Source organism: Paralichthys olivaceus, chromosome 15 (genome assembly GCF_024713975.1).
Source record: "Paralichthys olivaceus isolate ysfri-2021 chromosome 15, ASM2471397v2, whole genome shotgun sequence".
NCBI lineage: Eukaryota > Metazoa > Chordata > Actinopteri > Pleuronectiformes > Paralichthyidae > Paralichthys > Paralichthys olivaceus.
The window spans coordinates 22,077,970-22,102,123 of record NC_091107.1 but is presented as its reverse complement, the minus strand read 5'-3'; the positions used below and the strand labels follow the sequence as shown (position 1 = coordinate 22,102,123).

The 24,154-nt window shown below is 38.1% G+C and overlaps 1 protein-coding gene across 4 annotated transcripts in view; it reads left to right on the top strand.

Annotated features, from left to right (window-relative positions):
• The window catches only part of ntm (neurotrimin), a 383,071-nt gene that overhangs the window by 332,543 nt on the left and 26,374 nt on the right, over window positions 1–24,154 (top strand). For all 4 annotated transcript variants that reach the window (XM_020086103.2, XM_020086104.2, XM_069539907.1 and 1 more), the window contains one exon: window positions 14,992–15,224. In XM_020086103.2, the coding sequence (XP_019941662.1) occupies window positions 14,992–15,224 (233 nt within the window). The remainder of the gene's footprint in view (window positions 1–14,991; window positions 15,225–24,154) is intronic.

Genomic DNA, 24,154 nt, shown 5'->3' with positions numbered 1-24,154 from the left:
AAGTATATGGAAGCTTAGACTTCTTGCTTGCAAGGCAGCCCTCTGCTGCTTTGAAATAACCACTCAATTTAAGAGTTCAAATTTGCTATTCCTGTCTTCCAGGAAAGTTGAGTTAAGAATTTTTGACACATTAAGATGTCATTATATATCACAGAAATGCAGAGTTGAGTGCTGCTCTTAGATATGAGGGTGTGGAGGCTGTTGGCTTAGGATCTTAAAAACACCAGAGACAGGCTATTAGTTATATGTTTATTTTCTTGCTTAATTTATCCATCATTTCTCTGTTTTTTTCAAACAAAAAAAATTGTGCCACTGCATAAATATAATATTTAGCTAATAAAACTGTTTTTTTCTTGAACTTGCAGTAGGTTGAATGTTTCTGTGTCAAATAAACCATCAACATAGATTAGCAATCCAGGAACTCAAATGTCTTTTTTATGATGAAGTAGAAAGATGTGATACCAAATTTGACACATCTCTCCAGCTCAAGGAAATGTTCGGTCTAAGTTGCAGACATTGAAAGTTAGTCATCTAAATATGACATTGTACAAATAAAATATGAAATACAACAGTGTTTACTTCCAAAATATATTGTAAACATGATTTCAAAGAGAGATAACAGGTATTGTTTAAAAAATCCATTTGATTTAATATAGTGAATCAAGTTAATGTTACTGATGGCTTTCAACTGTGTGTGACACATAACTTATTTACTGTATACAGACAAAACAAGCCCCCATCTCTTGGGACATTGATGATCTGTGTGTATATATATAAAAAACACAGATCATTACTGTAGTATTTATTATTTATTTACCATATGTTTACTATAGTACAAGTAATTGCAGAAAGGTGTGTGTGTGTGTATATATATATATATATATATATATATATTAAGCGACCTCTACCCTGACCGAAACAAAAGACTGCCATCGATTGTAATTTTTCATTCCCTCCACCTCAACCATGACTTAGCAGTTCTGCCCGCAGTCTAAACATAAAGCATCCTCATTCATTCCTCGAACCAATGTTCAGGTAAAAAAACACTGGCAATAATCCAGGGACAATGTAGGCAATCTGTTTGATGGATCTCACACTGTATGACCTTCAGTGTGACCATACAATTCATTTTTGCTCAGCGGCTTTACACAATCTGGGATATTATGTTATTACAGTAAGTGATGCTTCATTTTGCTACAGGTTGAATGGAATGTGACTGAAAAGCTTAATCTACAGCTCTCTTCAGTTTGCATTCAAATCTTTCATTATTTGTCCCATGTTCACACATACAATTCGTGTTGGTACACAATTTTAAGAATTCCAAAAATAAATATAATATTAAAAATAATAATAGAGGAATAGTATCTCGCAGGAAAAACACTCAAATGTAGACATGCAATCCAATGTGCAAGGCCTATACAAAGGATTTACAGAGGTCACTGAGCACGGAAAGGCAGAGTTCACCATTCTTTTTTTTCCACTGTCTCTGTCTTAGACATTTGTGGCCACAGATTATAGAAGCTGCAGTTGTGAGTGTCCTCTCTAGCTCTGGCTCTGCACCTTCTGCTGTGTAAATCCTGCAGCATATCAAATGGTGGGCCATCTCTGTGGGACAGTTCTCACACCAGTCGGTGATGCTCCCTGCTCGGAGACTTTCCACAGCACCAGAGTAGCAGGTCTGTGGGATCCTCTGGGATATTCTAGGGTGGTAAAAAGCATTGCATCACAAAGATGATGCCAGTGTGTGTGTGTCTGTGTGTGTGTGTGTTTGTGTGTGTCTGAGATTCGGATTCTGCACTGCTGAGTTGAAGCAGCTCACCCTGTGTCCTTTCAATTTTCAGGGGTGTGTACTTCCTCTGCTGCTTCCTCCCACTGTCCACTACCTGCTCACTGGTTTTACTGATGTTGCTGCTGCCAGTATTATCTTCAGAGTCAACATTTTTCATGCTTAGACTCACTGAACATTATTAATTAATTATTATTTTGTTAGATTGTATTTCAGCTGTGTCCATAGTTTGCGACTTGAAAGATTTTCTAGTTAAAAACATTTAAAATGGCCAGGTGAACAGCAAACTGAAAATCATTTCTAATTTTTAGGAGACAGGGTTGGATCCAAGGTGCAGTAGAACAAAAAGTACACTGTATATAGCCTGTACCCACCTCCGGGCAGGAGGATTCACTGTATACCTCCCAAAAATAGTCACATATCCATGCTCATATCTTGCAGAATAAGACTTTGGGCAATCACATCTTTTATTCATTTACTGCAAGTTTATTCCCTGACTTTAGCCTTTAAGGCAGAATCTTCTCCCAGACAACATAAGTGCTGTCATAAAATGGCACCAGGCATGGAAATAAATACATCCTGAGGAAAACTAATTTTACTTCAATTGAAGTCATTCTATAAGAAGCAAGCAATGTAACCACTGTATACCCACTGTATACGCAAGTTAAGTTTTTGAAGAAAGTTCTCTGTGCAAGCTTTGTCATTCTCACACGCACTCACCACAATACATAGGAGGATCTCCTTTACATAGGAGGTCAAGACCTTCACAATTATAGAGAAACCCAACAGTTCCCACAATGAACAGCACTTTGGCGACTATGGGGAAAAAAACTCCCTTATTAACTGGAAGAAACCTCTAAGAGAACCAACCTCGATGGTAATAATAATAATAATAATAATAATAGTTGTCTTAATCCTGCAGCTCTGGAGTCAGAGATACCTGTCTTATGATCTATGGTGTCAAATGCTGCACTGAGATCCAACAGGAAGAGTATAGAGACAAGTCCATCATCTGATGCCATAAAAAGGTCATTAGTGACTTGTAATAGTGCTATTTCTGTGCTGTGATGGATTCTAAACTCTGACTGAAAGTTTTCCAACAAACCGTTACTATCTAAGTAATCACACAGGTTTTTCTAGGATTTTAGAAATGAAGGGCAGGTTTGATATGGGTCTGTAATTAGCTAAAACCTCTGGATCAAGAGTGGGCTTTTTAAGCAGAGGTTTAATAACAGCTACATTAAAGCTTGTGGTAAGTAGCCGGTTAACAAAGACATATTAATCTGTTTTAATATCGAACTGTCAATTAGGGGGAAATTTCCTTTAAAAGTCTAGTTGGGACAGAATCTAAGAGACAGGTCATTTGTTTAGAGGACAAAACTAGTGTCAGTTGAGTAAGATCTATTGAAGAAAATTGGTTCAAATATAAATCTGGTGCTACAGGTGGTTCTGTGGTTTCAGGACAGGACAATGTATCTGTGCTATTCAGTGGGAGGAGGTGGTGGATGTGTTCCCTGACGGTTATAATTTTATTTGTGAAGAAGTTCATGAAATCATTGCTTCTTAGAGTTAGAGGGATAGATGGGTGGGTAGAGGTGTGGCCTTCTGTCAGCCTGGCTACAGAGCTGAAGAGGAACCTGGGGTTGTTCTTATTTTCTTCTATTAATAATGAATAAGAGGTTCTGGCGTTTCTGAGTGCTTTCTTGTAATTCACCAGTCTATCCTTCCAGGCTAGGTTAAAGTCATATTGACTGGTGGAACACCACTTCCTCTCTAGCTTCTGTGGTGTCTGTTTTAAAACACGTGTTTGAGGATTATACCATGGAGCTAATCTCTGATTTACCTTTTTCGTTTTTAGCGGTGCAACAGTGTCAAGGGTTGTTTTTAATGAGGCTGCTGTACTATTAACAAAGTTATCAACTGTTGTGAAAGTGAAGTTTTGATAACTTTTCTGTATTGTACTGACACATGGCTGTGAATTAAATGTCAGAGGAATCGATTGTTTAAATTTGTTCACAGTTTTATCAGAAAAACACCAGAATCAGTTTAGTCAATAATACATTCAAATGTAATTAAAAAATCAGACAACAGAGTCAGACAACAGAGGGTTTGAGGAAATATTATTACGCTCTCGATGTCTATGCCATATGTCAGAACCAGATCCAGAGTCTAGTTTAAACAGTGAGTGGGTTTAATTACATGTTGAGTCTATTAATGAATTAAAGGTCCAATGTGAAAAATGTATGGTGAAATTGCATGTTGCAGCTGAACACCCCTCACCTCACCCTCCCCTCCGGAACATAAAAAAAAACCTGTGGTAGCCTTCAATTCTCAACTCAAAAGGTTGGACGATTGTAGAAAACATGGCGGCCTCCGTACAGAGGACCCCCTCCTGGTGTGAATACAAAGTATTTAAATATAAATGGACATTCTAGGGTAAAGAAACAAAAATTTGTACAATTTAGATGAAACGCATTAGTGAGAACACTGCTAGGATTGATTTATATTCAATTTCTGCCAATATATCCCTTTCGCCTAAATCTTACACAAAACATTTAAATGCTGAACTAAGACTGTCATTGACAACACTCACATCTATATACTATAATGACTTTATCTGTCCTAAGTACTCAGATAAAACATATATAATAACCAGATGAACTGGTGTATGTGATTTTTAGGCTTGGATGTACAATCATTACTCTTCACTAAAAACGGTTCTTACTAATGAGTGGTCCATTCACCAATTTCTTAACACGCCTTGATATTCATAATTTTGGTGTCATGGAGGAATCGTTGTGCGCCCGTCATAAAATGAAGAGTCCATTTCAAAGTCTAGTGAAAATAACACAGTCCCCCCTCAAGATACAGAGTGCAGATTTATTCCACCCACTATGCGGAGACAAGTATGTTGACACAGAAATGTGTCCTAATGAATGCATGGATTGGGTTAATTAACGGCCCCATCTGCATAACTGGTGAGGCTTAATATATCACTGTGATTATGGCGGGACATTAGACGGCTCAAGTGGTTGTTTTTGCATCAGGTCACGACAGCGCTTGTTTATCCGCTTTGTTCAACACAGAGAAGGAAAACATGAATTATTACTCTAAGCACAGGGACACACACCTGCAGATACCGCTCTTACACTGGTTGTTTTATTGAATACAAAGATAAAACCAGATTGTGTCTGTGTCAGCCACAATGCGCAGCACATTACTTGTTTAATTTCTAAATTTACATATTGCCTTGACCTCTTTCAAGTGGCTTCTTCATCATTAGATCGCAAAATGGGTTCTAGCCAGAACATTTTTATGACCTCTGTTGACTAAACAATTAAGGAAGGATGCTCTAAGGCTCTACATGCTGAAAAAGGAATGTACCATGAATACAAGATTTCATCACTTGAGAGGCATATTATTGTGAATAAAGGAATGTTGTTGTGTGATGGACAGATAAACTATATGGTAATTTCAAGGATCTGTTGACTGTGGCTCAATAAGATCATATAGGGCTTTTATCCCTATAGACATGTTGACAAGCCATAAAAAGTACAGAAGATCCTGACACAGGTTATGTCGCTTAGTATTTAGCATCATGTTTGAGTTTTAGAGTAATTAATGAAACTCCTTTATTTGGGCATGGTCTTTTTTTAAGGATGTGGGTTGAGGTGCTTTTGGACTGTCTCCATTATATTGACAGGTGTTTTGTGTTATTTTGTCCTTGTTTTATCTCAGGTGTTATACCTTTATTTAATGTATTTATTGTTTTTACAGCACCCATAATCCAAAACGCATTTCTCCCACAGGGGACCATAAAAGGAACCTTAAAGGTCCAGTGTGTAAGATTTAAGTGAAAGGGATCTATTGGGAGAAATTTAATGTAGAATAATAATGATGTTTTCACTAGTTCGTTTCATCTCAATTGTATGAATTGTAGTTTTCTTTACCCCAGAAAAGACCCTTTATATTTAAATACTTTATATTTACATGGAGGGGACCCTCTCTATGGAGGCCGCCATGTTTTTTACATTAGTCCAGACTGGACAAACTAAAAACCTTTTGAGTTTTTATGACAACTGAAGCTACCACAGGTTCTTTTTCATGTTTGGAAGGGGAGGGTGAGGTGAGAGGTGTTCAGCTGCAACAAGCAAATTCAACACTCGATATCACTAAATTCTACACACTGTACCTTTAAGCTTAACCTTTTATCGATACGCACATAGGCTTAATGACACAAATACATGTCTATCTTTGTATTGACATCTTTATACTTAACAGAATTTATTTTTTTTCCCCCTAATTTTCTACTTAAATGGCTGTCTGAGAAATGACCCTGCAATTCTGTGGAAAATCTGGCAAAAGCTTTGTTTCCATTTGCAACATGTCAGATATTTATCATACATTGATACTGATTCTGGTTCGTCTTGCATAAAAACCTCTGCTACCAGTGCCACAATCATTTAGAAATTGCTTCCTCTCGAATTCAACCCAGCATTTTGTATTTAAATTCTATTTATTTATATAGATAAAGTTTAATTATACAAAAGGCAGTACACAATATTATATAATTTATCACGCCAGCACTGTGCTTTACCACCTGAGGACTTCACGTCTATAAGCTCAGAAAACTTTCTGACTTGCATTGACAGGTCATTCGAATGGAAACAGACTATGACGTGTCTGACAGCTTTATGACACCCGTGCCAAAGTATTGGCTTGAGTTGCAACCAGCAACTTCACAACCCAGACTGCAGGTTGTGAGGAACTGACTGCTTAAGTAATTTCACTGACTGAGCAGTAGGTCTATAAAGCACTTCTTGATTAGACGGGAACAATAAACCTGCAGGACTGTCAGACACAATGGTTCGGACTTGGCACTGCTTTTTCTGGGGTGCTGTTACACATACAGTAGTTTGAGCACAGGAGGCACTCAGCCAAGTCCTAGGTCCTGTCCCAATTCATCTTCCTCGGAACTACCCCTAGATATAAGTGACCTTCGCTGGAAGTGTCCCCCTCCAAACGGAGCCACGGGGGAGAGGGCTAGAAAATCTTCCCCCTAGGAATTGGGACACCACTTCATCAAAAGGTCATCAACAGCCAACCTATTTTATTATAACAGTGACAAACAATATCAACTATACTGACACGTCCAGCTGAAATGTAATAACATGAGCAGGGAAGTTTGCAAAATGTGCATCTTGACAGTTTGTCAGACTTCATATACAGGACATGAGGTAAAGAACAGTACTTGTTACTCTGACTGTTTACATGCTGGTTTTTATAGCGTGAATAGTGATTTTCCTGAAACACATGTCAAAGCAATTCAGTTCAATTTTTTACTGGTTTGAAATAAGATATTTTGCTGGATAAAACAAAAATTCATTCTTACATTTATGACCATTTTACCCAGAGTGGTCACCATGTCGATCTGCTTTGTCTTTTCATCAATTCAAGAATTTCCGATTACCCATTGTTTTTCGGGGGGGTCCTGAACACACCAGGGTTGAAGGGGTGTTTGAAGGGCTGGATGGCCACTACATCGCATAGACAACACACTTCACAGCAATGTGCAAAACGAAGGGCTAGGGCCAAGTGGTAGAGCTCAGGGGTAAACCGGGACAGGGCACTTATTTCTCTCCTGCTTTTAAACGATCTGATTCATGAATGGCTAAAAAAAGCTCACTCTTCTTCATCAGTAGCCTCAGGTACACCTTCTTTCACAGAGCTAATTAGCTGAAACCCAAAGCACTGCCTTACCTGTAACCTGTAGCCCAGGTCATCACATGTTCATGTTACAGAGACAATAAGCCCACAAAGTCTGGCTCCGTCATATTGTGTTGGTGTTAATTCATAGTGAGTCAGCCTCTCTATCATGAGATTACTCATGTTGGCTGCCATGAAAAACCTTTGCACACCCTGACTTTCTGGCCATAAGCATGATATGATGAAAAAAAGTATTTGTGACTACACCAGAGTATTTAGTAATACAATGAAAATCTGTGTAATGTTAACGACCCAGATCTTTGCATAAACCCTTAATAGTTAAACCCATTTTAATGGGATCAGTTAAAACTCTAACTCTTCCTAATATGTGTGAAGTAGTTAATGCATCTCAAAGCTTCATTGTTGTATAAAAGGTTCACAATCATTCAGTGCTCAGACGAGAGCAGCAGGGTTTCCACACTTCAAAGTTAAATTAAAACTGTGAAGTGATTTGTCAGGACTTGATTTCTCACTTACCCTGACCCTTGTGGTTATAATTTAACAAGTACAAGCATTCATTTAATTTCACCTTAACTGAATATCTGTGCACTTCTTTTTGTTGCACATTTTCCTGTTTGACCACTCATAGAAATGCAAACCAATGGGGAAGCGCTGTTCTTTCTGGATGCTGGTACTGAAGTAGAAATGTTGTCTTCTGGGGTTAGGTAAGGTTAGCCTGCCAAGGAGCCCCACTGGAAGTAGAACAAAGATCACTCATTTTAAATGGGATGAGAGTTATTCGTTTATTTATGAGAAATAAACAGTATTACTAACTTTCTTTGTCCAGTGCAGCTCAGAGTAAGCTCCCAGAACTGCTTATGTGATTCTCTTGTTGTACCTTGCAAGACTCACACTTTAACGTGTTTGATGGTCGTCTGTAAAAACATCAGATTTCAATTCAGTCAAAAATTATTAAAAAAAAAAAAAAAAGAGTGTCTTGGTTATTTAACAAATCTTAGAGCGCTATGGAGCATCTGACATTCCAGTCAGCAAAAGATTCCAATGGCATTCATGGCACAACTGGTGCGAGTGTTCACTAGCTGTGCTGACGATAGACCCTCAGATACAAATCATATGAGTGGATTTGCAGGCAAACTGGACTTTTATATTCATAATAATAACAAAAACATGGTTGAGTGTTTGGAATGGTCACAGTTTGGATGAATGTACAGAAAGTATTAGGAAAACACTGTGGTTTAAGATAAAAATAACCCCAAAAAATTGAAAGTGAATAAATAATTCCCTGAGGAAAGTGGACTTTGTCAGTCTTTCTGCTATATACACCTGACATTCTATGTGCTTCAATCACAACCAGATCTACAAACAAATTGTAACTATGGTTCAAAATATGCTGCTGCACTGATGATGTTACCCTGGCTCTATGTACATGTTGCATACACAGGATGTAGCTACACATGACGGTTTAATCTACAGTATGAGGTTGTATGTCATCTGCATTTCGGAAGAACTCAGAGCATAATCACTGTGTTTTAGTGCATGAAATAGAGTAAAAGAGACCTAAAGCATAAAGAATAAGATATTGGCTGTAACCCTGAAGGAGCTCCACAGGTTTAACCCAAATCTCGAATCCCTTTGTTTTACATGAGATCCAGCAGAGGAGACTTTATTTCATATGGTGTATTGTAGTTTTTTTGGCAGGGTATCTGTGATGCTCTGTCTGTTACAATCCAGTGCATCCAGCAATATTCCTTTTGGCTTATCTGTTATTGCAGAGAGACCCAACTGGCCAATCTTGCCAAAAAGTTTAATTAAATGGCCGTCAGACCTCCCATCGCATATGTGGATTGTGGCTCTGGAAAACATACTCACTAAGGAATAATATATATATATATATATATATTTCATCTGTGAAATATGACAACCCTTTCTCAGCAGCACAGATATTACCCGTCTCACATGACTGATTGATCTGTAATTTCACACTAGTGTCATTGAAGAAGAAAAAGATAACCTACCGTATGTCTCTTTAAATCCATTGTAGATGTCTGTAATGTGCAGTGAATGGTTAAGTATTGTTGGTGTGAAGCTGTTTTTTTTGTATTATAAAAAAAAAAAAGATTTAAATAAAATATTCAAAACATACAGAGCCGTTGTGCCAGTGTAGACAGCTGGACTGATTAAAAGAAAACTGCATCTGTCATACAAGTGCAAGACAGATGACTGAACAATGCAGCAGAAATTCAGTAGATTTGCAGGAAATATGTTTTGTAAAATAATGTCCATGACAAACAGGAAGACTATCAGGTTGGTCATGTTGTTGCACAATCTTCCACTTGTGTGGTGGAAGTAAGATTATTTTTTATCCTGTGCAAGCAGAGTCCTGAAACTCTCTAAGTTGTTTCATCATATTTGGCTGGTGTTTCTATGAAAGTGCAGTTGTTGCTCGATCCATTCATTTAGATAGGGGCGTTAAATAAAAGCCTCAGAGCGTCGAAAACATGGCTGCCGAGCGAGGAGGCTCACTGTTGTTGTAGTTGTTGTAGCACCAGTTCAAGTGCATGTGAGTCATTAGAAAGTAGCGTTAATCTCTTCAGTGACAGAATGTTGAAAGAGATGAAGGTTGTATTCCTGAAAGCAAAGCTACTGATGACTTTGCAGTAAATATTAGCTCAACTGATCCAGAGTGCAAACAGAGTCCACTGGTAACATCTAATTGCAGGGAAACAAGTATCATGTATTTTTAATGTTCTGCATTACTGTCAGAAAACACGGGAGGTGGAGAGAGGAGAAGCTGTTTGCTTACGGATACAGTTTCACCTCCCAATCTCACATCTCCTCCTTTCCTCCTCTCTAGCTTTAGAGAAGACTGACAATGTATTTGGATGTTTTTTTTTTTGCCATCAGTGCAGAGGTGATAAAAAATAATAACTGGCATGTAAAATATTTATCCCTCTGTCTTTCTCCCTGTTGCTCTCTGGGGGGATGAAGCTAGTGAGGCTTATAGTTTCTATAACATCCAGAGTCAAACCAGATTTTCTGTTCACAACACATTTGAATATATATGTATATATATATATATATATATATATATATATATATATATATATATATATATATATACCTGTATACCATGTGAATTATTTTAAATACTTCACACCGGATGGTAAAAGAAAAAGTATTGTAAATCCCCACAGACACAGTCATTGAGAATTTCTGTAGAAGACTTAAAAACTTTACCGATGTACTGCAAACCAGAGGCAGTGGATCTTTACTCTCTCTATCGTCCTCATTTAATGACCATCGGGAGACCAGCAACTGCAATTTTATGTCTTAATGACTTGTTTTGTACTCTTCCATCGCGCCCAAAGAGGCAGCACTCCCACTCACTCAACATGACTGCACAGAGCTTCTCATGAATTGGAAATTGGAAGACGGTGTTAACACGGTGCAAGGATAGCCTCAACTGTGTCACTGACCCTCTCAAATTAAACAGGAACCCCTGAGGGCTGCGTTTCTGTAGGAGGCACTGACCATGGCCTTGACTTTGAAGACTGGAAAGTAAACAGGAGTTTATAAAAATTCATACAATCATTTTTGAGTTAAAAAGTTGTCTAAGGTTCTGTTGCACGGCAGCTCGTGTCAGATGTGCACCTATCTGAGTGATTGGAACGAGGTGACTTCAGGAGACATTTTATACTTCACATTCTGGTCTTTTTAAAATGCCTTTAAATGTGGAGCTGGTGTTTGCAGACCTTTAGCTTTTTGTGGAGTTGCCATGGTAAAACTGAGCACTTATTTGCTCCCTCATAAAAGGATTAAGGTCAGTGAGGAAGAAGAAGAGGAAAGCAAGAAAATAAAAAGTAAATTATTGTATTATAAATAAAATTCATGTATACTGTAAGTTTAAATGTCGATGTGATGTGAGTAAATGTTTGATAAGCTAGAACTGACATATGAACTGAATCTTTTTTTTTTCACATAGCACCAAAGCAATTGTCTGTTTATTTCAAAACACAGCTCACTTTAAACTTGTTTAGTTTCTCTGAGACTGGGAGTGAAGGTCATTGTCTATTCACATTTGGAGGTGGATGCGTTTTTTTAACGATAGAAAACGTATTTTCCACCTTTTATATATTAGTGAACAGAATACATAAAAGTCATTCCTGCTCCACAATAGACATTATACAACTGTTTTTTTACAGAGTAGCACTAACCAACATGATGAACTTCACATGAACCCGTGCCTCTTCACTTAAACAGCAGTGTTTTCCATGAATAATGAATGATAAGTAAATGCAATAAATGAAATGGCCATATGTTACATCATGAAACATGTCCATAAAGTAACGAAACCCCATGGCCTACACAGTCCATTAAAGCATTCAAGCAGTAAAGTGCTCACAGTCTGTCAGCTGCAGAGAGACAGCTGAAATCCTGAGTTTGTGGCTGTGGAAGAATCCAAAATGGGAACCTGTGTCTCACTGGGCTCTGTGGTGGAAACCACGGTCGACTGTGGTGTCGCAATGTACTAAAACGTTGCAGTGCACTTCCACATCACTGCAGGTGTAAAACCTCTCAAAGGCACATCTCACCACATTGTAAAAATATATATGATAGGTCGGACTGACTGAATAAAAGAGCATAGCCTCTAAACATAATGGTGAGTCAAAGTAAATTGTTTGTGTGTTTTTAACAACATGAGCACCGGGTGTATTTTAGTATATTCCATTTAAATAAAGTGGACGGAAACTCGTTAAAGAAAAGTTGCATGAACTTAATTTATTGTGCTGCGCCTGTAAGAAAATGAAAACGGTTTAACTCGTTATAAATTGTAATTATAAAATGCACTCTGCTTAACAATGCCAGGGTCTACTCAGGTTAGAACTACAGGAGGGATCATTTCATGAGAAGCTGTATTTTCAGTGGGTCATCAGGATTATCCTAAGTATGGTCCATGCGCTCATAACTACCTGAGGGATGTTATAAACCGTTCATATCATTTTACCCGTGGTAGATTTTGCACTGCACTGGAAAAAAAATGGTTAAAAACTCAAATTGCTATCACCAATTAATTAAGTTTGTTCAAATTGGAGTTTTCAAGTTATATTTACACAATTAATTGAGGATAAAACATTCATTTAACAATTGATGTTTTTTAAAGCTGGTTAACAGTTTTCTTTTCTAGGTGTGTATAGTGTGGCTGTGTTCTGCTAAGCTAGATCTTACAATGTCACGCTTCCATTTTAATAATAACTCTAAATTAATACATTTCAAGATTTAAGGAAACCTGAATTTGTTTCTGTATTATATACCTTCCTTGTTGTGCTTTGAACTTGAGTTGCTGTGTATAATAGGATCCTTTTTCCTGTGTTTTAGCACAGGAAACAGTTTCCCTTTATGTATTTATGAGAACAGGTCTTTTCAGGTAATGGGCTAACAAGGACACAGAGGCTGACAGAGTGAATGTGCCACTCACCAAAGAGCCTGTTTGTTGGATCTCCTCCAAGAAATGTTTCATCCTTCAGTCTTTATATGCAGGCATTTGTCCTTAAAAGTCCGCGGGTGACCTCGAAATTATTACTAATCAAGTCTTTCAGACATATCAGAGGTATAATTTTCATTTTAAAGCAAAGTTACAGGGAGATCACCCCTGCTGTTGTTGGTGTTGTGTATAAAGGTTAACATTTAGAAGTGTGGCTAAATACATTTACCGGTCAGAAATTAATTTACTGTAGCCATTAGAAGTGAAAACTCCACTTTGAATTGATTTTATCATAGAAAATTGATAACCTTACCATATTGCAAATGCCGCGATCCATTTGATTTGAAAGCCATTGCCCCTGTGTACTGATAACACACACACACACACACACAGTTTCTGTCATAGCACCACAAGGGCCCCAAGGATGCCACTGACCCTACTGCAGCTGCTGAAGTGGAAGTGACTGATGCTGTAACAAAAACTGTGACAGTGTAAATGGAGCTGAGAGTCTTTCAGCTCCAGAGCCTTGATCTTACATTGCCACCACTCTAAACTGTTTTAAATGTACGTGCTCCTGCACGCTGGAAGATTAGCCACCAAAGGTTAAATAAACCCAGATGATAAACACCATTTGCCAGCTAAAAAGTACAAGTTTCAATTTCTTCCTCTACTGGCACACTCATTTATAAGTTATGCTTTTTATGTATGATATTTTATTTATATGTTTTTTTTATTTTTCCCCCGCATGCTGCTCTGGTGGTACATTCTCAGTGGAATCCAAAGATTTTTTGTGAAAATAACATATAGCAGCTGTGTTGCTCTGTGGAATCAGTCAAAGATCTGTGACCTAGCTCTTGTATCAGAGCTGCATTTTGCGGCTGCAGAAACCAATATGTTGTAATTGCAGCAGAGCATGGCGGCACAGTTTCAGCTCATTGTCTCAGTTAGTTTGGAACATGTGTACGGGCAGATGAATAAAAAAAAAAAAAACTGATGACTGATCGAGAGCCACAACTGTTGAGTGTAGCTGTTTATTGTCCTCACCGAAACATTGTCAACATGTCAAGCAAGATGTTAACGACTGATAATAGCTCAAATGCCATTAGTAATCCCTTTTTAATGCTTTATAGCATAATATGCATTAAATGTTGCTCCTTTCAAAAAAAAAAAAAAAACCCACATAGATCTACTGTTATGCTGCCAGTAAGATAAAGTGGTCTGAAAAAAAGTAAAGGATGCATGATGGTGAGGTAGCTGATAATGTCCCACGGCTGTGGGAGCTGAAAACGACCCAGGGCCAATTCTCTACACTGTCCCCCATCACACTTTTGGCCTTTTAAAGTAGGGGTGAGGTTTAAGAGCAGCGGCAGAAATCATGTGCAGTGAAAAACCCAACACTTCATCCACTGGTTCCACTAATTAGTTTCTCCTCTCTGGTTGAAGCTTTGCTCCTCAGTGGGATGAGTGTCCACCCCCGCCAGACAGAAAAGAAATAAATCACTCAGGAGTATGCGATGAATAATGAAGAGCCCTTGTGTCCACCCAGCTGTCACTTTAATAGGAACACTTTAGTGCTATTTAAACCACCCCCACCACATTAATGAGCTGGACTGAATAAAAGAAACACCTGTCTATATAACACAATAAGGTTTTACTGCATCAGAAGCCTCAGCCCCTGAAATGACCATGCATTGAGTCAACAACAATCTGAGAACAGAACATCACATCCTCCATGAAGGATGATTCACTGCTGTATTGGACTGCATTATGTTCAGCTAGGTGTTCCTAATAAACTGGCTGATAAAGTGTGCATATGTAATGTAGGATGAATAGTAATTATTATGTTAAAAAAACATGGCATTTGAATCTGCTTCGTTTCTATACATCATATCAAACACATAATGTGCATTTCTGTCACGTCTATATGTACCTCGTGTAGTTTTGAAATAACTACGTTAAAAAAAAGGCTTTCAACATTATTTTCATTCCTTCACAGGTGTGCACAGGGGGACGTTGTCACACACACAGCGTGGCTTAACCGGTCAAGTATACTGTACGCCGGGGAAGACAAATGGTCTGTGGATCCCCGAGTGAGTCTGGTGAACCTTAATCAAGAGGAGTTTACCATCAAGATTGAAAACGTGGATATGACGGATGAGGGGCAGTATGTGTGCGCAGTCCAGACAAGCAGTCGACCAAGAACCACCTCAGTGCATGTCCTCGTCCAAGGTAACTCATATGCTTCTCTTCTTCTGCTGCTAAGATCCCAAATACCAGTTGTAATACATTTGAAAAAGATTTATTTTTCTTCAGTGTCAGTTTGGCCCGTGTCTAATATAACATCCTCTGATCACACTGAGGTAGTGATCTATTTATGCCCATGTATATTATATAGAGTATGGTTTTATATCACGCTGATTTCCACTGCATGATTGATGGCTGTGTTGTTCCTGAGCACCAGCACATGAGGGCATAAGTGAACAAACTCGAGAGGAAAGACATTCTTTCTGGAATCTCATTTCTTCATTCATTGCTCCACTGGAGCAATTAGAGGGTAAATGCCTTGCTCAAAGAGGGGGGAGGGGAGTGTGTTCTTCATTGACTATGTTAGAGCAGGTCCATGGGGGGATACCGTATGTTAAGATGCTGTGGATAAAAAGATGTGTGGAGTAGTAATAGTGTCCTCGTGGAGAAGCAGGGCACAGAGGCTCATGTCTGCAGGCTTTGAGTGCTTCGCTGAAGAGAGAGACTGGCTAGTGTAGACATGGGGTCACTGCCGGTTACAACTCAGCTTTGACCAACAGCTCAACCTCTCTCTTCATTAGAGAGGGCTACTTACAGTGTTGTAAGGCCAAAGACCATCTAATATTGTTATTAATACTCGTACAAAGCCTGGAAGTCCTAAAATATCTTTTTTCTTTCTTCTACTCTCAATTTATTATTTTAAAAATATATTTAATTAAATAAAAAGCACAATTGTCTGTAAAATATGTTGAATCTGACCAGATTAATTGGCATTTACTATTCTATCTATCATGTTTTATATACCTGGCATTACCTTCCATTTCATTTTCCGAACATTAACCACAATCAGGTACTTTTGGGAGCTTTTAATGCCTCATCAGCTTCTAGATTCAAGATAATTACAAGAGCAATTGTGTCAAATCTTTTGCTGTGTTTCTCTGGATTAAATGTTCTACACGGTTTGCAGAATATTGCACTTTGTATGTGAGCATTGTGGGAATTCTTTACTCACAAAGTTTTGTACTCCGCATTGGTCCATTTTCCTGGGCAAAAGTTCTATGCAGGTTTGATGGCGTCTTCTGCATTAATATCAGGACACATATCAGGCCACTTAAAGGTACAGGGTGTAGAATTTAGTGACATCTAATGGTGAAATTGCATGTTGCAGCTGAACACCCCTCGACTCACCCTCCCCTTCCAAATATGAAAAAGAACCTGTGGCAGCTTCAGTTGTCATAACAACTCAAAAGGTGTTTAGTTTTTTCAGTCTAGACTAATGTAAAAAAAACATGGCAGCATCCGTAGAGAGAGTCCCCTCCATGTAAATATCAAGTATATAAATATACAGGGCCCCTTGTAGGGTAAAGAAGACAACCATTTGTACAATTTAGGTGAAACACACTAGTAAAAACATAATTTGGATTATTTTATATTCAATTTGTGCCAATAGATCCTTTTCACCTAAATCTTACACTCTGGACCTTTAAGAACCGTCTGATGTTCTCCTCTCATCCACTCTTTTTCGCTTTTAAATGTACGTTATGCATCACACTCCTCTTAGTGAAGACAGACATCTCTAATGGTGGCCAATATGATTTCCTTCAGAACATGTTTCTTCTGATTTCATTGCGGCGCTGCACAGATGTAAGGCTCCCTGTGCCATGTGCAGCAAAGCATTGCTTTAACATAGCATGTTTCTTAGTGGACTCCTCTCTTCTTTCAGAGCTAAATTGTTTATGTGAAGACTGATGTGACTTTATTTTCATTGGTCCGAACAACATTCTCCCAGAAGCACGGTGGCTTGTGGTTCCTCGATCAGCCCACTTTGATTCAGAAAGCACAGAATGATGATAGACACTGTTGTACCTTGAACTTGGAGGTCACCTTGGTTCTTTTTCTACCATTCTATCTGTCCCTTTGCTCAAGTATGACTCTGTCATGTGGACCTTGAACGTCTCAATAATAAAAATAGCTGTAGTCACATGAAAATATAGTTGCTCCATGAGGGTATTGTTGCCTTCATCTTGGCGATGCCTGGCAACTATTTTCTTCTTTAGCTGCAACAACTCTTCTCACATTTCCTTGTTTCTTGTGCTGCACACAACACTGAGCGCTTTTCTTTACTTAAATTGGATGAATGACGGAGTAGAATGTTGAATACACCTTTGATGCTAAATAAAGAATTAGAATCTTGAATACACCTCTGATGCTAAATAAAGACAACAGTTTGCTTGTGAATAATATCCACTCACTTATCACCACTTCTAAGGGCAACCTATTACTTTAGACCAGTTTTCGATCTTTATGGAATAAACAAGGATTCAGCTTTTTTCTTAGGTACATGTATGCATAATAAGAGAGCTTTTAATTTCCATTGTTTCAGGACTTGCTCTTTCTACTTTTATCTCTAAACTCCTTTAAGAAAGCTGTGGACATGTCTTCATCAATATTTGTGTATGAAAACCTTAGTTTGGAGTGTGGCTGGTCATACTTCAAGTGTAAATTCATATATTTAACCTGGAAATATGTCATGCCATCATTCACAGTGATTAATCAGACATTTTTGGTGTGAGTCTAGTCACTCAGCTGACATTCTATCTGAAAAAACAAAGTATTCATCAAAGTTTACCATGTTTTTCTATTGTAGAGCAAAATTCTTTCAAATATAATTTATACATGCAAATGAGGAGCTGAGAATAAACTTGACTGTCAATGTACTATAACTGACAATGGTGTCATTATTCATGTCATAATTTACCACAATTCCCAGGATCATAACAGTCACTGTCATTTGGATGTTGTTTTTGTGAAGCACTGTGTATGCAGGGTGTTTTAATTATCTTCACATTCACACTCTAACCAGATCACTGTATTTATGTATGAACAGTGATTTAAAGCCACGAGTATGTTGCTGCCACTACTGCAGGGTTGTTTAGCTGTTGACGAGTGTAAATTAATCGACAGCTTTAATTAAACTATCTGCCAAACTGGCTTTATATACGAAGGACGGCGAGTCAAGTTTGGTGAAGGAGACAGGCACCCCAGGGTGGTGGATGTGGTTTGAGCCGTATCAGATAAAATAGTCCCTAGATTGTGTGCAAGTAAACAATAAACATCCAGGAATTTCTTCATGGAATATAAGCCCAGTGGTAATGGCAGATGTAGGTTTTACACTCTGAAATCGCTCTGCTTTCCCATTATGTTTGGTACATATAACAGCATCCAGAGGATATAACCCAGTGACTGTAACAGCAGGTCAGAGCATTCATGCAAGTGTATTTTCCATTGTGTTTCATAGACCATCATTGTTTTTGCCTCTATAGAGGAGATAATATTAAGGTCACTTTCATTTTCAGGCTCTGTTACAGATCATCTCCTTAGATTGCACTGACGATAAACTGACGTCTGTAAAATCAGATGCTGTGTGTTTTGGCTGTATGCACACTTCCCTCACATCATCTTAGATTATTATCATGCATGGCTCTCAAACTTTTTAATGTCAACCAAATATGCAAAAAGCTTAAATAGTTAGTTAAAATGTGTTCAATCTTAGACAAGTACATATTGATTAAAACACATTTGAAATAAATTCATATTTTTGTTTTCTTCTTTGTCTCTTAAATCATGTACTTTTCACTGTCTACAGTATATCACAATAACCCAGACACATTTTTACTAGACTGGTAGATCCTTCACGAAAACCAAAAGTTTTAATATTTTTTTACTTTTGCTTAAACTCATAATTAATTCAAACTCACAAAGTTTCATGAAACTTCCAAGCAAAAAGTTCACACTGTGCTGTCTGGACAAACCCTGATCCATGTTAACTCCATAGATTTCAACAATACTGGTAATGTTCAATCAACCCCTGTAGGGGAAATCATGCTTAATTCACCCCCCTGTAATAGGTCAGAGGTCAGGGTCTGCTACAGAGTTAGTGCAAACTTTGGCAGGGTCTGAAATTCTGTAATTCAGCTGAAGAAAGAGTGAACGCTACTCAAGTGACACAACTCTGATACGCCTGATCTCATCCTAACAGTGGTTAGCAGCCATAGCTGTTTAACAAGCTGCTTTGTCTGATAGGAAAATTGAAATGTGGTCTAATGTGAGACATACTGAGTATTTCAGTGACTAATATAAAACAGTGGTGTCTCTTGAAACACCTTGCAGTGGGTTGGAGAGGCACTATGTGTTTGGATGTGAGCTTTCTCTTCGAAATGTCGTGGTGAGGTGGCCCCTGCACATGCCTGTAATGTGGGATAGCATGTGTGTGAGGGACAGGGTAACAGAGTTTGGGGACCGGTCGAGGGTTTCTCCTGGTGAAACATCATGTAGTGTGTGACCCCGTGCTACCAGTCAGCTTAGCATTAAGAAGTCACAAGGACCGCACGACTCCCAATCACAAGACATAAGTCACTTAGTGGGAAATGGTTTTGAGAATGTCTTGTTGTCCCTGAAAATTCCTGGCAAGCTAAATTCGCAGGCTCAGCTCACGCCACCTGATTATTACCTGAGGCACAAGTGAGTCAATTTCAATTTAAATATACCATTAAGTCTTAAACACTTCAAATTAATTCTGATTAGTAGCTGAGTTGTGGGAGATTTGTGGTCTGTGGGAATAATATAATGTACTTTTCAAGATTTAACATTTAAGATTTGTTTGCATGCATATTCACTAGATTATTTAATACTAACATTATAATGTTATTCATAGACATTATGTTATCTATTGTCCCAAAATGAATTCCCCAAATCAAAGTAAAACAAAGAACAGTAACTAATTCTGAAACTCCCCTGTCTGTTTACATGCAGACACTTGTGGTGATTGAAAAAAATGTACATCTTAATATTTGCTTTGTTATGTAGAATTATTTTTACACTTGGATCTGAATGAATTAAAATCGCTTTTGAAAGTAAGATTCTACAATCCATGTGGTGGATAAAATATGTCTTAACAATGCAGCCTGCTAGATGACTTGGGGCAGTTTTTGAAGCAATGCAGGACTCTCTCAGAGATGATGAGAGGTTACACCTCTATTAAAAGGAAATTTGACAAGCTTTAGCTGAGATTGAGGCCACACAAAACCAATCTGATGGCTCAGCAACACACGTTCACACAAACAGTTCTCTGTGCACAAACATTAAGAAACAGATAGGAAAGGAATGGGAAAACTTATCGACCACTGACCCTAAACAGAAGAAAGATGCGTAGGAAAATGGCAAAAAAGGTTGGTTTCAAAGTATTTAGCTCTACTATAAAGTTTATCACTATCACAGTACACACACACCTGCATATATGCATTCATCAGTCTTCTACCCATCCATCTTCAGTCCCACTTATCCTTTAACGGTTGCGGAGGGCTGGACCCTGGACAGGTTGCTAGTGTATCACACAGATACAAACAGGTTCCCGGCTACCGTCAATTTAGTCTCCAATTAACTTAAGCATGTCTTTGGACTGCAGGAGAATGTTGAGGTACCCGGAGGAAACCAAAAGCCAATCATCTTCTTGAGGAAACGATGCTAACAGCTGCAAACTTTGTTGATTTGATTTTTGGGTACATTTTCTTTTCCAAACATGGAAGCACATGTTGCATTTGTTATGTTATTGTATTTGATTTGAAACCATCAACACCAGCAGTAGATACGGGTGTTACAATTCCGCTTTTTTACCAACAGAGCTTTTATTGGAACTAGCAATATTCCTGCAAAAATGTTTCATAACCTGACAGTTTGTATTCAATAAATCTGAAAACAATTGTTTTTATTTTATTTCATTAACAGAGGTTCTACCTTGGCCTCTGGCACCACAGCTAAATAGAACCAACGATGACACAATTGCTGTATGCTTTTGTCATTCTGGAAGGCTAAACAGGGATTAAGCTGACATCCAATAAATTATTCACAGAGATTTTGTCTAACAAACAAGTCTGACGAAAAACTGAAACAAGTGAAAGCAGTGGTGTCACTGTTGACAACCTTTAAGTTGATCATCCTGAAATGTTAAAATAGAGATCTTGTCCTTGTTACTTTGAAATGGAAATGACAAAAAGATTGCTCGGACAGATCTGTCACAGATAAATACAAAAAATATATATTTATTGAGAAAAAGCTTTAATAAGTGAGTTTTCTATAAAAATAAATAAATAAAACATTGCCATTCTATTCATCACTTGAATCTTTAGATGTTGTTGTTATGTCTCAGACATTCACATGTTGTTTTATAATATGAGCGGTCTCTGATTGTGAACATTAACACACCAAGTAACACAGCTATCATTTATACAGAATGTGCCAATAAAGGTACAAGAGGTAAAAGCTGTACTGCATTTGGACATTTTTTGAATTCCTCTCTCTTTTCTGTATTAGATTAATTTGAGTTAAAGTAGCAGTTCAACATCTGCTCAAGCTAACTTTCCAGCAAGCATGAAAACTGACCCTCCTGTATGGGATAACTTTTGCTCGGCAACATGTACTTCAGTGATGAGGCACAGTTAAGTTCAACATCAAAATGTTTTGTGGGGTCTAAACCTATCTGTAATTGGCCGAGCAGTCAAACTGTGGATTGCTGTCTCGTTTGGAGTTGGGGTGCTGGTGCTGTATCTTTGGGTCTTGTTCAGGAGTGAGGGGAGGATGGAGCAAGGATATGAAAAGGTGAGAGGTGTGGCATCAGCATTAATGGAAGTGTTATACTGAGCTTACGTGGTGAAAAAGAAGAACTGAGCCAGAAGGAACAGCTTTCAATTTACCAGTTGATCTACGTTTCAACCTTCACCTATGGCCATGGGCTTTGAGAAGGGACGGGAAGCATTAAATCTGGAATAGAATAGGCAGTCTAGGCTCAGCATTAGAGATAGACAGAGTAGAGAGGAGTAGATATGCTGCTGTTTTCTATTGAAAGGGGCCAGTTGGGGTTTAATTGGGATGCCTCCTGGGCACCTTCCATTGGAAGTTTTTTGGGACAGTGGGGTGGACGCAGGATTTGCTGGAGGGATTATGTATCCCATCTGGTCGGGGGGCGCCTTGGGATCCCAGAGGAAAGTTGCTGGGTAGCGGGGAATCTAGAATGCCCAGCCCAGCTTAGTTCCACACTATTTACTTATTTAACACTGATGTCATGGAGGTAAAATGTGCAATGTAGTAACAATTAAAATGATCATAATCACAGAAAGGACACGCAGTCTCGTTTCAAACCAAAAGAGTTAAGAGCAATCTTTAATTTACATAATGAAGTCAAAGCATTTATTTATGAAGCCACATTATTTATATTTGGTGCAGGACTTATTTCAGTTTTTTAAATTTAATGAATATGGGAATTTCTCATTTATTTATGATCCATATAAAGATATACAATAATACATAAATATACAAGAAAATATACCCCTTAATAAAAACAGAATGAACCAAATAAATATATTGATTTATTTTATTATTAATTCTAGTTTTGTGTGTATTTTTATTCACTTATTATTTTACAATGATGTGGTATAATTCGCCGGAGCTTTCTATAGCCAATACAGGTGTAATTTTTGCAGCTGGAATATGATGGTATAAACTCAGTCTTACTTTGTCCCTCAATCCATGTAGGTTTTTCAGAGAATCAGTCTCAGTGACTTAAAGGTGATCCATACAGGTAGAAAGGGCATCATAACACGAGCAGGTTAACGCTCCTGATAACGATATGATCACCTCGGAGCTGTGCTCTCAAAGGAGCTGCTAAATCTGCCCTGAACAGTTCTGTATTAGAGATCTATCATTTTCTTGTTCAGAAGCAATTTTCTCTGAACTGCATTCAAATGGCTGTATGGTGTTTCAAGGAGAAAGTTTAAATGCAGTTTGGCATCATTAATTCAAATTAGTTTCCAAGTTCTTATTATTTGTTACCTTAAAACAGGATTTTATTTAAGTGGAATGATTTAGAAAATGTATGTCTTTTGCTTGGTTAGTGCTGCATATTTCATAATTAAACACTTTTATTCTAGGGTTGTATTTAACAGAGTGGTGAGTCACTGTTAGATTTGATATTTTAATCACATCTTTGCTTGTAATGTAGATACCTGCAGCGTTTGCTTCAGAGGACCTTTGTCTCATAGTTCATTTCAGTTTGCCTTGAGACTAGTAGCCATAAAATTGTACGGCTTAAAAAAATCAATACTATTTTGCAGCAGGTTCATAAAGCAGTAAGTGCAAGCACAACACAACTCAACCCCCTTTAAGATGTTGAATCAATGGACTATACTGGAGGAGTAAACCTGTCAGGTGACACCGTATTGAGGCCAGGTGAAATGATCTCACCAGATTCAGAGATTCTTTGAGTTTGTTGAAGGAATCAAGATATTCAGATTTATAGAGCCATCTTATCATCAGACACAATGACATGTGCTATGAACATATTGTTCAGAAGCTCTGGATATGATTCCATGGGCGACAGTTTGGATCTGGATGTAGTTCACAAAGCTAATCTTGGTCCTGTACGATGTGACATTTAGTTGACACTGACAGAGATTGTGTTCTCATGGGGAAACATACTCTTTGATATAAAAATACAACAGCATAAATCTATTGCCATGTGCAGGATTTGTCTCTTTCCTGTAATATTACCATGTGAATTCACTCTGGACACCCTGAAGATTTTGCAATCATTCTGTTTTCTGTTGTTCTGAGAAGGTTTATTTGTGTGACTTCACCTATGAGTAAAATACCTGGTCAGAGAAGTCAGGGTATGGAACCAACCCAATGTACTTTGTCACAAGATTTTCTGAGTCTCTCCTCCCACCAGGCAGCATCTCTGCTTCAGACAATGACATAACCTCAATGAAAATGTTTTCAGGCAGAGCTCGCAGTATGAAGAAGAAGCTATGAAGCTAAAACCAATATTTTGCTGTTGAATCACCATCTTTGGACAAAGTGATAGG